Here is a 14511-nt window from a genome sequence, read left to right as displayed (position 1 = left end):
ATGGGTCTCTGGGCCTGTCCGTCACTCGGATAGTGTGAGGGAGGACACACACTCGTGCACGCACACACACACAAACACACATAAGTGCATGCAGTGCTGTCTCTTTCTTCCACACACATATTATGCTCGCAATACACACACACACACACACACACATACAGTTGAAGTCGGAAGTTTACATATACTTAGTGTTGGAGTCATTAAAACTCATTTTTCAACCACTTCACAAATTTCTTGTTAACAAACTATAGTTTTGGCGAGTCGGTTAGGACATCTACTTTGTGCATGACACAAGTCATTTTTCCAACAATTGTTTACAGACAGATTATTTCACTTATAATTCACTGTATCACAATTCCAGTGGGTCAGAAGTTTACATACACTAAGTTGACTGTAGAAATTGTAGACCTCCACAAGTCTGGTTCATGCTTGGGAGCAATTTCCAAAAAAGGTACCACGTTCATCTGTACAAACAAGTATAAACACCATAGGACCACGCAGCCGTCACACCGCTCAGGAAGGAGACGCATTCTGTCTCCTAGAGATGAATGTACTTTGATGTGAAAAGTGCAAATCAATCCCAGAACAACAGCAAAGGACCTTGTGACGATGCAGGAGGAAATAGTTACAAAAGTATCTTTATCCACAGTAAAAAGAGTCCTATATTGACATAACCTGAAAGGCCACTCAGCAAGGAAGAAGTCACTGCTCCAAAACCACCATAAAAAAAGACAGAGTCCTATACTGACATAACCTGAAAGGTCACTCAGCAAGGAAGAAGCCACTGCTCCAAAACCGCCATAAAAAAGCCAGACTACGGTTTGCAACTGCACATGGGGACAAAGATTGTACTTTTTGGAGAAATGTCCTCTGGTCTGATGAAACATAAATATAACTGTTTGGCCATAATGACCATCGTTATGTTTGGAGGAAAAAGGATGAGGCTTGCAAGCCGAAGAACACCATCCCAACCATGAAAATTATGTGGATATATTGAAGCAACATCTCAAGACATCAGTCAGGAAGTTGAAGCTTGGTCGCAAATGGGTCTTCCAAATGGACAATGACCCCAAGCATACTTCCAAAGTTGAGGCAAAATGGCTTAAGGACAACAAAGTCAAGGTATTGGAGTGGCCATCACAAAGCCCTGACCTCAATCCTATAGAAAATTTGTGGGCAGAACTGAAAAAGCGTGTGCGAGCAAGGAGGCCTATAAACCTGACTCAGTTACACCAGCTCTGTCAGGAGGAATGGGCCAAAATTCACCCAACTTATTGTGGGAAGCTTGTGGAAGGCTACCCAAAACGTTTGACCCAAGTTAAACAATTTCAAGGCAATGCTACCAAATATTAATTGAGTGTATGTAAACTTCTGACCCACTGGGAATGTGATGAAAGAAATAAAAGCTGAAATAAATCATTCTCTCTACTATTATTTTGACATTTCACATTCTTAAAATAAAGTGGTGATCCTAACTGACCTAAGACAGCAAATTTTTTCTAGGATTAAATGTCAGGAATTGTGAAAAACTGAGTTTAAATGTATTTGGCTAAGGTGCATGTAAACTTCCGACTTCAACTGTACACTAGAACTCACAGACTACAAACCCTTTGCCTCCACATCCGTTATCCAGTAGGCTTGAAATGAAGGAAGAAAGACCCTGAATGACCTGTTCAGTGCAGCGACAACAACATGTTCTCTTCCTACCAGAAAGCTAATGATGGAATCCAACCCAGCAGGAAATGGTTGCAATGTCAGTGGGGTGTCAGCTGGCTGTGTGTGTGTTTGTGTGTCCGTGCGTGCAGTGGCGTGCATACACACTCCGCCCCAGCGCCACTCATTCCAACATTTATGTCCCGACCAGAACCACAGTAGGGCGCCCCGCCAACCAAAGCTAAGTTATGGTAAAATATGGAGAGCTAATCTCTACGGCTCCCTGTAGGGGACAATCATTACCATCCACCCTCAGATTGAGTTTCTCTGTAGCCTTTTATCTGAATAGGTCGGCTTTGGTGGAGAAGGACACTGTTGCCTTTCTACAAACCTCATTATCTGTTTCTGTAGTGATGGAAAAACACACACATGCTTACTCAGTGGTCGCCCCATACGGAGTCAGTCCTGATAATGAGGTGAAAGACCCTTAATGAAGAATTCATGAGACCATGAAGACAGTTATGGGGAGATTTGCGACACACACACACTAAACACACACTAACTTTTAAACACAAACGCACTAACTTTAAATCACACACATACACACTAACACATACGAACACACACTAACTTTAAAACACACACACACACAAACAAACTCTAACTTTAAAACACACACTCATTTTAAAACACACACACACACTAACAAACTCTTAACTTTAAAACACACACACACTAATTTTAAAACACACACACACACTAACAAACTCTAACTTTAAAACACACACACACTAACACACACTAACTTTAAAACACACACACACACTAACTTTATAACACACACACTAACTTTATAACACACACACTAACTTTAAAACACACACACACTAACTTACACTAACTTTAAAACACACACATTAACACACACTAACTTTAAAACACACACACACTAACACACACTAACTTTATAACACACACACACTAACACACACTAACTTTAAAACACACACACACTAACACACACTAACTTTATAACACACACACACTAACACACACTAACTTTATAACACACACATTAACACACACTAACTTTAAAACACACACACATTAACACACACTAACTTTGAAACACACACACACACACTAACACACACAAACTTTAAAACACACACACACACACACACATTAACACACACTAACTTTAAAACACACACACACTAACACACACTAACTTTAAAACACACACACACATTATCACACACTAACTTTAAAACACACACACACACACTAACTTTAAAACACACACACTTACACTAACACACAGTAACTTTAAAACACACAAACACACTTAAAGATGAACTCTCTAACTTGTGTATAATTTCAGCCAGTAGTTTTGAAACTGGTGTTCACAAGCCTAAAGTGGTCCCCGGTTTTTATGTACTTCGTCATCCAATTATGTGCAGTATGTTAGGAATTTTGCAATATGTATGATATATTACAAGTTCAATTTGTGCAATATGTTGGGAATTTGTTGTGCTTAAGATCCCAGAGTGCAGCTTTAATTTATGGCCCAATAATGAAAACACTTTGCACACGCACACACACACACACACACACACACACACACACACACACACACACACACACACACACACACACACACACACACACACACACACACACACACACACCATGCTTGTATGGTACTTCAGCACAAAGGACTATGACTTTCCTGTCACCAAATGCTGGTAGCTTTAAGGTTGAGGAGGACCAATAGACAGTATATTAGAGCCTGTCATGAATGACCACTCAACACACTCTGACAGTGGCTGATTCTGGAGAATAGAGACTCATAAGGCATGTATTTCTCACTGTAGCTGTGTTAGAGAATTACAGATTTTTCTTATCTCTACACGAACATGCTTTGACGTCTTTCTCTACATCTCTCTCTCTCTCTACGTCTCTCACACACTATATTTCTCCGTCCCTCTCTCTCTCTCCCTCTCTCTCTCGCTCTACATCTCTATCACACTCTCCCCATCCCTCTCTGCCAACCTGCTCTTAATTATTTAAGACCCCACTTGGATGGATGGAGAAGGTCGATGGTAGTTAGGGCAACACACACGTACACTGTCACATGTCTTAAGCCCATCCCCTTGTTATACAGTGCTACTGTAGGTGAAGGGATGTTTGGGGTTAACACCTCAGACTCTGGAGATGCCAAATAGATGGTAAGGGTCTTGTTCTGAACACTTTTCCTCTCCCCCCTTCTCTCTATCTTCAAACTCTCTCTCATCCTCCCCCCTCTCTCTCATCCCTCTCTGTCATTCCTCCCTCTCTCTCTCCCCCCTCTCTTTCTCTCTCTCTCTCATCCCCCTCTCTCTCTCCCCCCACTTCTGAAAACACTCTCGTCCTCCCCAGCCACCCATAAATACTGCATTGCGTTTCACATATACAGAGGAACACTTTCAGATACGTTGGACGTACAAAGAGACCTGGGAGGAAAGAGATCACGTTTCCTGGTTATGTCATCAGTTGTGCAACTGAGAGATGGGAGAGAAACGCATGACTTCTTCCTGTCATGGCCTACTTTTAAATTCAACATTTAGATGCTAGACTATTTTACGCTAGGAGTGAGTTTCTATTTCTCGCTCTGTTTCACATTTGTTCTTTCTTTCTCACTGAATAGGAAAGTTCATTGTTGGATGTTTTTTTTTATCAAACATTTGATTGTGTTGGAATATTTTACTGGGCTGTGTTGCTTTGGGGATATTTTATTTTCGGGTGAAAAACTAATTCAGGACTGACAACAACAGAAATGAATAGTGCAACAGGAGGACAGCAACACAGTGTGCTTCAAACACTTGAGAATGGACCAATCACAACTGGGTATGATTTGTGAAAGGTGCTGAAATCAATCGTGTCCTTGAACAGCCCTGGATAAGTTTACATGATTGTTGTTGAGGTTGTTGTGGTTTTTGTTGTTGTTGTGGTTGTTGTTGTGGTTTTTGTTGTTGTTGTCGTTTTGGAGGTTGTTGTTGAGGTTGTTGTTGAGGTTGTTATGGTTGTTGTTGTGGTTGTGGTTGTTGTTATGGTTGTTGTGGTGGTTATTGTGGTTGTGGTTGTTGTTATGGTTGTTGTGGTGGTTATTGTGGTTGTGGTTGTTGTTATGGTTGTTGTGGTTGTTATGCTTGTTGTGGTTGTTATGGTTGTTGTGGTGGTTACTGTGGTTGTTGTGGTGGTTACTGTGGTTGTTATGGTTGTTGTGGTGGTTATTGTGGTTGTGGTTGTTATGGTTGTTGTGGTGGTTATTGTGGTTGTGGTGGTTGTTATGGTTGTGGTTGTGGTTGTTGTTGTTGTTATAGTTATTGTGGTTGTTATGGTTGTTGTGGTGGTTATTGTGGTTGTGGTTGTTATGGTTGTTGTGGTGGTTATTGTGGTTGTGGTGGTTGTTATGGTTGTGGTTGTGGTTGTTGTTGTTGTTATAGTTATTGTGGTTGTTATGGTTGTTGTGGTGGTTATTGTGGTTGTGGTTGTTATGGTTGTTGTGGTGGTTATTGTGGTTGTGGTGGTTGTTATGGTTGTGGTTGTGGTTGTTGTTGTTGTTATAGTTATTGTGGTTGTTATGGTTGTTGTTGTTGTTATAGTTATTGTGGTTGTTGTGGTTGTTGTTGTTGTTATAGTTATTGTGGTTGTGGTTGTTGTTGTTGTTATAGTTATTGTGGTTGTTATGGTTGTTGTGGTGGTTATTGTGGTTGTGGTGGTTGTTATGGTTGTGGTTGTGGTTGTTGTTGTTGTTATAGTTATTGTGGTTGTTATGGTTGTTGTGGTGGTTATTGTGGTTGTGGTGGTTGTTGTGGTTGTGGTTGTTGTTGTTGTTATAGTTATTGTGGTTGTTATGGTTGTTGTGGTGGTTATTGTGGTTGTGGTGGTTGTTATGGTTGTGGTTGTGGTTGTTGTTGTTGTTATAGTTATTGTGGTTGTTATGGTTGTTGTGGTGGTTATTGTGGTTGTTTGAGGAACATGGCAGAGGGACGAGCTAACAAATAGAGCAGACCATCAGTAGCTTACACACACACACACCCGCACATGTACACGCACACACCCCCGCACACACACACGCACACACACTCTCACACACATGCATTAGGCCTTCCTAGACACTAATAGAAAGCATGGTCTGTCAAAAGCATCTGCTCTCTCCTTGTGGGTACTACGATTGACACGTATACACAGACAGCTCTTACACACACACACACACACACACACACACACACACACACACACACACACACACACACACACACACACACACACACACACACACAGATAACCATATCTGTGTGTGTTTGAGTGTGTCTGTGTACATGTGTGTGCCAATTCCCACCTGTCTCTCCCTTACACACCAGCTCTCCTTATCTCCCATTCACTCTTCACTATCTTCACCTGGGGCCATGTAGACCCATCTGCTACAACAGATGCACACACACACACACACCACCAAAAACACACACACACACGCTTTTCTCCAGCGAAGAAAAACGGCCGAAATCTGAATCGGCTCTTCTCCCGGTGATCTCTCCAGAGTTTTGGGAATAATTCTCCCGCCTGATTTCTCATTCGTAGAATTTCGGCCCTGGGAATCATTCCGGAAAACACTGACATCCCATATTTCCCCTGCTTTGGAAGCATTAGACTGACACCTTGGTTAGATAGTGTCATTGTGCACTTGTCTATGACTTGTAGACAACGACACTGAAACAAATGATTGGTTGAAGAAAGACTCTTTATTGTCTCTCTGCAAGGTAAAGTCAAGAGTCCTGAAACCAAAAGAGAGTGTGGGATCGAGTAGCGCATTCCATTTGCCAGCAATCCTTTGACGTAAGGCGCCAAAGTCGAGTGTTTGTTGCGCACGCCACTTACTAAAACAATGTAACTTGTTAACAAGGTTTCTACCGTGTATAAAGCTGCCCATCTAAACGTACAAACTCCAGCAATGTGAAATCTATTATTAGAATTACAGTCTAAGCGTTGATATAATATAGTCATATCATTTAACCTACCTCGTGTGTTTATCTGAAGCGCCGCCCTGTTTCCTTGTTGAAGTGCCGGTGTGCATGACGCATGAGGCAAATTAGTCTACGAGCCATCGAGGAACATTTGTCGGTTGACGGGAATAACCAAAGTGATGAGTTGTCGCCAGGGTGAATTACTTCATGAATGTGTATTGTGACTTAAAGTAGAAGTTACGGCACAAGTTATTGAAGTGTGTGTTTATGTAAAACCGTTGCTTATGATATATGTCCATGGGAAATTACACATTTATGGTAGAAATGTGTTTTGGGACTATCATGATGGAACATTCCAAGTCGAAGGGAGTTCCTGGGAAGAGTACTTCCTCATTTGGCTTTTGCCTGGGAGAGAGCAGGCCACAGGTTGGCTAGAGTAGAGCCACACCTGAGTTTTGTTCCTTTATTTAACTAGGAAAGTCAGTCAAGAACAAATTCTTATTTTCAATAACGGCCTAGGAGCAGGTTAACTGCCTTGTTCAGGGGCAGAACAACAGATTTGTACCTTGTCAGCTCAGGGATTCAAACATGCAACCTTTCGGTTACTAGTCCAACGCTCTAACCACTAGGCTACGCTGCCGCCCCGTTCTAGACAGTGAGGTGTTGCCGGAGTGGTTTCCACTGAGAACGTGTTTGATTTATTCAAGTATTTGTCAACGTCCTGTTTGTTCTTTTCTGTACAAAGTTTATTGGCCAATTAGTGCTGCACCTGTTAATATTGTAAATCAAAGCCTCTAAGAGAGATGAGCACCAGAACATTCTGTCTGTCTCCTCACTGTCCAATCCGCCGCTTCGGTTACTGCTTCACAGATGGATAGAAAAATCCAGAATGATATTACAACAGACATGCAACAGCAGACTTGTATATCTGGGGGTGGATTTGCATCCATTTTGCACATTTTGTACAGATATGTAAACTATCATGAATGAAGTAATGGCATTCTGTATTACAATGAACATTCGGAAAGCAAAGTGAATGAAAGTCTAGACGGATGGCTAAGGGTTGTCTTTCTAAAGAAATTGCTGCTAAATGAGAGCTTTATAAGCCTCGTGACTTCTTCTCAGTCTGAAAAGGTTGACCTTTTAACAAATAGAAACGCTTTGAAGACTCCAATATCCATCCACCTCCACACCTGGCTCTCTTTGTCCGTCTGGTTTCCCAATGCTTCCCTTGCTCTCGATCTATCTCTATATGTCTTCTCTCTCTCTCTCTCTCTCTCTCTCAGAGGTCCAGAGACTGGTGTTTGATTCAAGCTCAAGGGTTTTGATGCTGTTATGGTGAACCTAGCTCAGAGATGGATATCTCAACGTTGTTTAACGGTTGTCTTGTGGTTGTGTAAAGGTTGTCTGAGGGTTGTCCTGAGGAGCCTTAAGCCTCCCAGCATGCTCCACTCTGGCAGCGCTTGGTGTCGATCCGCCAACTTCTCTCCCATGACCTTCTAGTCTTGCCCACCGCAGGAGGCCCTCCCCAGCACCACACCACTCTAATTTAATGAGAGAAAGAAAGAGAGAGAGAGGGAGGATGAGGCTTGGTTGAACTGTGGGTGGGCTCTGGTTGAAAACGCTCTGGCCTTCGGGCCCTAATTGCTAGAGGATTCCCTCAGCTTACCCAACACATTCTCCCTCTTCTCTCCGCCTCTCTTTTTCCCCTCACTCTCTCTACCTCTCTCCTTCCCTCACTCTCTCTACCTCTCTTCTTCCCCTCACTCTCTCTACCTCTCTCCTTCCCTCACTCTCTCTACCTCTCTTCTTCCCCTCACTCTCTCTACCTCTCTCCTTCCCTCACTCTCTCTACCTCTCTCCTTCCCTCACTCTCTCTACCTCTCTTCTTCCCCTCACTCTCTCTACCTCTCTCCTTCCCTCACTCTCTCTACCTCTCTTCTTCCCCTCGCTCTCTCTACCTCTCTCCTTCCTTCCCTCACTCTCTCCGCCTCTCTTTTTCCCCTCACTCTCTCTACCTCTCTCCTTCCCTCACTCTCTCTACCTCTCTCCTTCCTTCCCTCACTCTCTCCGCCTCTCTTTTTCCCCTCTCTCTCTACCTCTCTCCTTCCCTCACTCTCTCTACCTCTCTCCTTCCCTCACTCTCTCTACCTCTCTCCTTCCCTCACTCTCTCTACCTCTCTCCTTCCCTCACTCTCTCTACCTCTCTCCTTCCCCTCACTCTCTCCGCCTCTCTTTTTCCCCTCACTCTCTCTACCTCTCTCCTTCCCTCACTCTCTCTACCTCTCTTCTTCCCTCACTCTCTCTACCTCTCTTCTTCCCCTCACTCTCTCCGCCTCTCTTCTTTCCCTCACTCTCTCTACCTCTCTTCTTCCCTCACTCTCTCTACCTCTCTTCTTCCCTCACTCTCTCTACCTCTCTTCTTCCCCTCACTCTCTCTACCTCTCTTCTTCCCCTCACTCTCTCTACCTCTCTTCTTCCCTCACTCTCTCTACCTCTCTTCTTCCCTCACTCTCTCTACCTCTCTTCTTCCCTCACTCTCTCCGCCTCTCTTCTTCCCCTCACTCTCTCCGCCTCTCTTCTTCCCCTCACTCTCTCCGCCTCTCTTCTTCCCCTCACTCTCTCCGCCTCTCTTCTTCCCCTCACTCTCTCTACCTCTCTTCTTCCCTCACTCTCTCCGCCTCTCTTCTTCCCCTCACTCTCTCCGCCTCTCTTCTTCCCCTCACTCTCTCTACCTCTCTTCTTCCCCTCACTCTCTCCGCCTCTCTTCTTCCCTCACTCTCTCGACCTCTCTCCTTCCCTCACTCTCTCTACCTCTCTTCTTCCCTCACTCTCTCTACCTCTCTTCTTCCCTCACTCTCTCTACCTCTCTTCTTCCCCTCACTCTCTCCGCCTCTCTTCTTCCCCTCACTCTCTCTACCTCTCTCCTTCCCTCACTCTCTCTACCTCTCTTCTTCCCTCACTCTCTCTACCTCTCTCTCTTTCCACCATTCGACCTCTCTCTGTCCCTTACTCTCCCTCTCTGTCGCTTCCATTTCCTGCAGCTATAACGTCTAGATATCCTAGATCCAGCTCACACACACACACAAATACACACACTTATACAGAACACACACACACACATACGCCCCACCACACAGCGCCAGTATACAGCAACATCCCCCACTTTTATAGTGATTTATAGGTGGTTGTGAGTGTGTGTTCAGGTAGAAAACCACAGGGGGCTGTGTGCACGACTAAACTCCCCTCATTAGAGCTAGAGTGTGCAGCCAGGCAGGCTTGTTACTCACACAGGACACACACACACTGACACGTGTGTGTGTGTGTGTGTGTGTGTGTGTGTGTGTGTGTGTGTGTGTGTGTGTGTGTGTGTGTGTGTGTGTGTGTGTGTGTGTGTGTGTTGTTGGTACTAAACAGTCATTCTCACCAGACTTGCTACTGGCCCTCCAGTACTGTCTGAGTCACAGTCCTCAGGCCTCCATCATGTCTGGCTCCTACTAAAGCCCTCGGCAGCCATGACGGCTCCAGACGGCGCTGAAACAGTGTTAAAAACTAGAAACTGTCTCCTCTCGCATGTCTCCTCACTCTTAGTGTGGCTTCTCGCAGAAGCACTCAGAGAGAGAGCGAAATGGAGAGGAGGGAAGGAGAGAGGAAGGTGTGGGATTGAATTATATGCAGCCAGAGGGCCGGCTTGATGCTAATGCGCTAAACTGCTTGGCTCCATCTCTCCCTCCATCTCTCCCTCCATCCAGATCCCTCTCTCCATCTCTCCCTCTCTCCAGATCCCTCCCTCCATCTCTCCCTCTCTCCAGATCTCTCCCTCTCTCCAGATCCCTCCCTCCATCTCTCCCTCCATCCAGCTCCCTCCCTCCATCTCTACCTCCATCTCTCTCCCTCCCTCCCTCCCTCCCTCCATCTCTCTCTCTCCTCTCAGGGCTCAGGTTAACATATTGGAGTTTTCAAACAATACCTGCTCTTATTTTGACAGATTATCTTTCTACAACTCCCAACTCACCTCCTACACACACACACACACACACACAGGTTCAGATATATACACACCCTGACGGGTCCAGCCAATCCCAGAGCTTGTTAGAACCCAAACCATAATCGATGGAGGGATATTTCTCCTGTTGTCTTTTTATCTGATAGAGTTTGATTAGACATCCCATCTCTAACTCGCCACTAGGTAAACTGTGGTGTGTGTGTGTGTGTGTGTGTGTTGTTAAGCCCTCAACCACTGAGAGTAACAAGCATTTTTTCTCTCTTTCCCCCCTACTGTAGCCATGCATCTGTTTGGTCTGAACTGGCAGATGCAGGAGACAGAGGGCTACGGCTTTGAGAACGGTCAGGGGAGGTCAGACACCACACCCAACACCATCACCGCACTGTCTGCTGATAACGGTAAGGAGGCTAGAACACACACACACACACACACACACACACACACACACACACACACACACACACACACACACACACACACACACACACACACACACACACACACACACACACACACACACACACACACACACACACACACCGACCGACCCATTGGGCCCTGTGTGCATAGTGGCCAGAGGCTTTAAGGGCCAGTATTGATATGCAAAGTCCCAGTATTAGGAGAGAGGGCAGTGACCTGACCACATAGAAACACAGTGTTTAACCACACTGACAAGGTTATACTGTACCTCTCACATTTGACATAGTTATTTACAGAGGCTCTTATCCAGAGCAACTTCCAGGAGCTATTAGGGTTAAGTGCCTTGCTCAAGAGCACATTGGCAGATTTTTCAACTAGTCAGCTTGGGGATTTGAACTAGCAACCTATCGGTTACCAGCGATCTTTACTGATAGGCTACCTGCCACCCTATAGCTCTTTCTTTTAGTGCTGTTTATATGGCTGTGTGGGTGGGCTTGTGTCTCTATGGAGAAACCCAAGGAGAATGCAGAGTCAGTGGGATAAACCACCACTCACATCTGCATGAGGTCTGCTTTGATCTATTCACTAAACATTGCACTGAAGCACTAGAGAAAGAGCTTCCTAAAGTGTGAATGTCCTCAGATTTCTTTGTCTAAAGATAGTGTTTTGCAGAGTCTACCCACACACACACACACACACACACACACTCACAGACACACACACACTGCCATCATTCATCCCGGCCCATTATCCAAAGGCATAGCCCAGCCAAATGGTGTGTGTGTGTGTGCGCGTGCGTGTGTGTGCGTGCGTGCGCACGCGCGCGCATGTGTGAAGACTACCAGCCGGGTCACACTCCCACTGAACACTTCATAATGCAGTCACTCTATCAAACTCTATTTGCCACTGACCTCCAGACACACACTGTATCCTCATCGGACACACACTACAGCTCTAATAACACACACACACTTTTTGTAGCTGTCTTACACACCAATGTTTCTCTGTATCGATCCCTTTCTCACACCAACACACCAACACCTTTGTAACACACACACACACACACACACTCCTTTTCCATGTCCACCATCACTCTGAATCCCCTGTGGAGAGGAGAGGGGATGGTAGTACTGCAGGTATTCGAGGTAGTACAGACTCTGTGTTGGTCTCTGTAGGCTGAGGTGAGACAGAGTGGCTTTTTCTGGAAGTGGACTGACCTTACAAACTAAGTATATGACTGGGCAGCAGAAAGCTGACTCGAGCAGGGTTTCTTAAACTATGGGTCGGGAACCCCAAGTGGGACCTGGGCATGTGAGAAGTGGGGTCGCGAGTGATGAGAATCTATAATCACACACTTTTTCTTCTTAATTTGGGTCGAGTGTAGACTACAATGAGCCTAGTAGAGATGAAATAAATCCATCATACTGCAGAGAGCTGAGGAGAGAATGGACTAGCATGAGTCCCAGTACTTCCACCACTGTCTCATCTCCCACTGGGAGACAGGCTTAGCCTGCGTCCCAAATGGCACTGTATTCCCTATTTAGTGCACTACTTGTGAGCAGGGACCATAGGTCTTTAGTCCAAAGTAGTGCACTATATAGGGAATAGGGTGCCATTTGAGATGCAGGTGATCTGCTTCTTGTGCTAGTGATTTGATGTGTCCGTGCGTCCCCATGTGCTCCTGTCCCTCCAGTGCTTGTGTCCCTGTACAGGGGAGGGTAGAGTCGTTCTCCTCCCCCTCTCCTAACCTTCGCGGACACAATTAGGTTGATACTCAGTTCTGAGACCAGGCCATCTCTCTCTCTTTCATTTTCTCTCGGTCTCTCTCTCTCTCTCTCTCTCTCTCTCTCTCTCTCTCTCTCTCTGTCTCTCTCTCTCTCAATTCAGTTCAATTCAAGGGGCTTTATTGGCATGGGAAACACATGGTAACATTGCCAAAGCAAGTGAAGTAGATAATATCTCTCTCTCTTTTATTCTCTCTCTCTCTTTCTCTCTCCGTCGTGTCTCTTCCACTCACCATGTCCCTCCAAACATCCCTCCCCTCTTCCCTCCATCCCCGTCTTCTTTCTTTTTATGTGGTTGAAGGTTTGGTTAGATAAACAGATATCAGACAGTACAAGGTAACAGTGACCGTCACCACCATTCAGACAACATTCAGACAGACAGATCTCTAACTGAGGTGAACTGAGAGGCTAAAAACCACTGTGGAGGAGGAGGAAGAAGAAGAGTGGTCATGCTAACATGATAGTGTTTACATCAAAGTGAGGAAGTAATGAAAGCTCTCAATGTAATGAGCTCTTCCAGCCCTCATCATAACAGACTAATTAACACAGCCATGACGCTGTGTTAACACAGCCTCCTCCGTTCTCTCCTCCTTCAACTAACCTTGGCCTCCTCTCTCTTCCTCTTCCTCTTCCTCTCTCTCTGTGTGAGTCGGAGCCATCAATGATCTGCAGTGACAGCCTATGGCTTTGTTCACTGATGTGAATGAATGGACTACCATAAATAGACATGAGCACACACACAGATACACACACAGACACACACACACACAGACACAGACAGACATACACACACACACACACACACACACACACACACACACACACACACACACACACACACACACACACACACACACACACACACACACACACACGCACAGACACACATCTAAGTGCATCTAAACATACATGCACACATTGATAAATATACGCTGACTCTCCCTTCACACTCGTCTCAGTGAGTGAGTGTGTGTGTGTGTCTGTCAGTGATGCGCGGGTCAGCTGTTTGTTGACCGGCACCCACCCGCAATTGCTAATAACCCGTCTGCAACCGCCCGACTATGTGTGATAAATAGGAGGCCTGCACCCGACCCTAACCCACTAATATACAACATGTGCTGAACACTTCCTTTTTTTTGTCCTTTTTGCCTCAGTGGATCGCCGTTAACTTTTTCTGCCAAGTTCCCAAAAGCATTTGGCTATTGGCGTGTATTTGGCACGCGTACTGTTAGGCCCTAAAGCTTAGGTTTACGCCCTAATGCCAGATCAAAATCATGAAAGAAAAACATCAATGTATCATATAGATATGAATTGCACAAGAATGATCATACATTTATGGATTTTTTTTGATGGATCGTTTTCTCTTTATCCAACCTGCCGGCCACCCACCCGCCCTTCATCCACAAAATATTTCATGACCCTAAACCTGCCCGCCCTGTGGATACAGGAGTGGGATCTTAGTTTGATAAACATAACAATTCACATTTCCTGTTGCTGCAGGATTCTTTTCCTGCTGTAGCAAACTGGCTCAGATTAAGATCCTACATCTATATAATCGCGGGGACTGCGGGTTATGAGTCAACCCGCCGCATCACGTGTGTATGTGTGTGTGTGTGCCAGTGTGTGTGTGCCAGTGTGT

General features: G+C 45.1%; 1 protein-coding gene across 14 annotated transcripts in view; it reads left to right on the top strand.

Annotated features, from left to right (window-relative positions):
- Window positions 1-14511, top strand: part of LOC106610060 (teneurin-3) — a 435054-nt gene that overhangs the window by 295238 nt on the left and 125305 nt on the right. For all 14 annotated transcript variants that reach the window (XM_014209180.2, XM_014209182.2, XM_014209187.2 and 11 more), the window contains one exon: window positions 10947-11066. In XM_014209180.2, the coding sequence (XP_014064655.1) occupies window positions 10947-11066 (120 nt within the window). The remainder of the gene's footprint in view (window positions 1-10946; window positions 11067-14511) is intronic.

The sequence above is a fragment of the Salmo salar genome, chromosome ssa08, assembly GCF_905237065.1.
Source record: "Salmo salar chromosome ssa08, Ssal_v3.1, whole genome shotgun sequence".
NCBI classification, from domain to species: domain Eukaryota; kingdom Metazoa; phylum Chordata; class Actinopteri; order Salmoniformes; family Salmonidae; genus Salmo; species Salmo salar.
The sequence above is the reverse complement of the archived record's forward strand: the minus strand, read 5'-3'. Positions and strand labels throughout refer to the sequence as shown.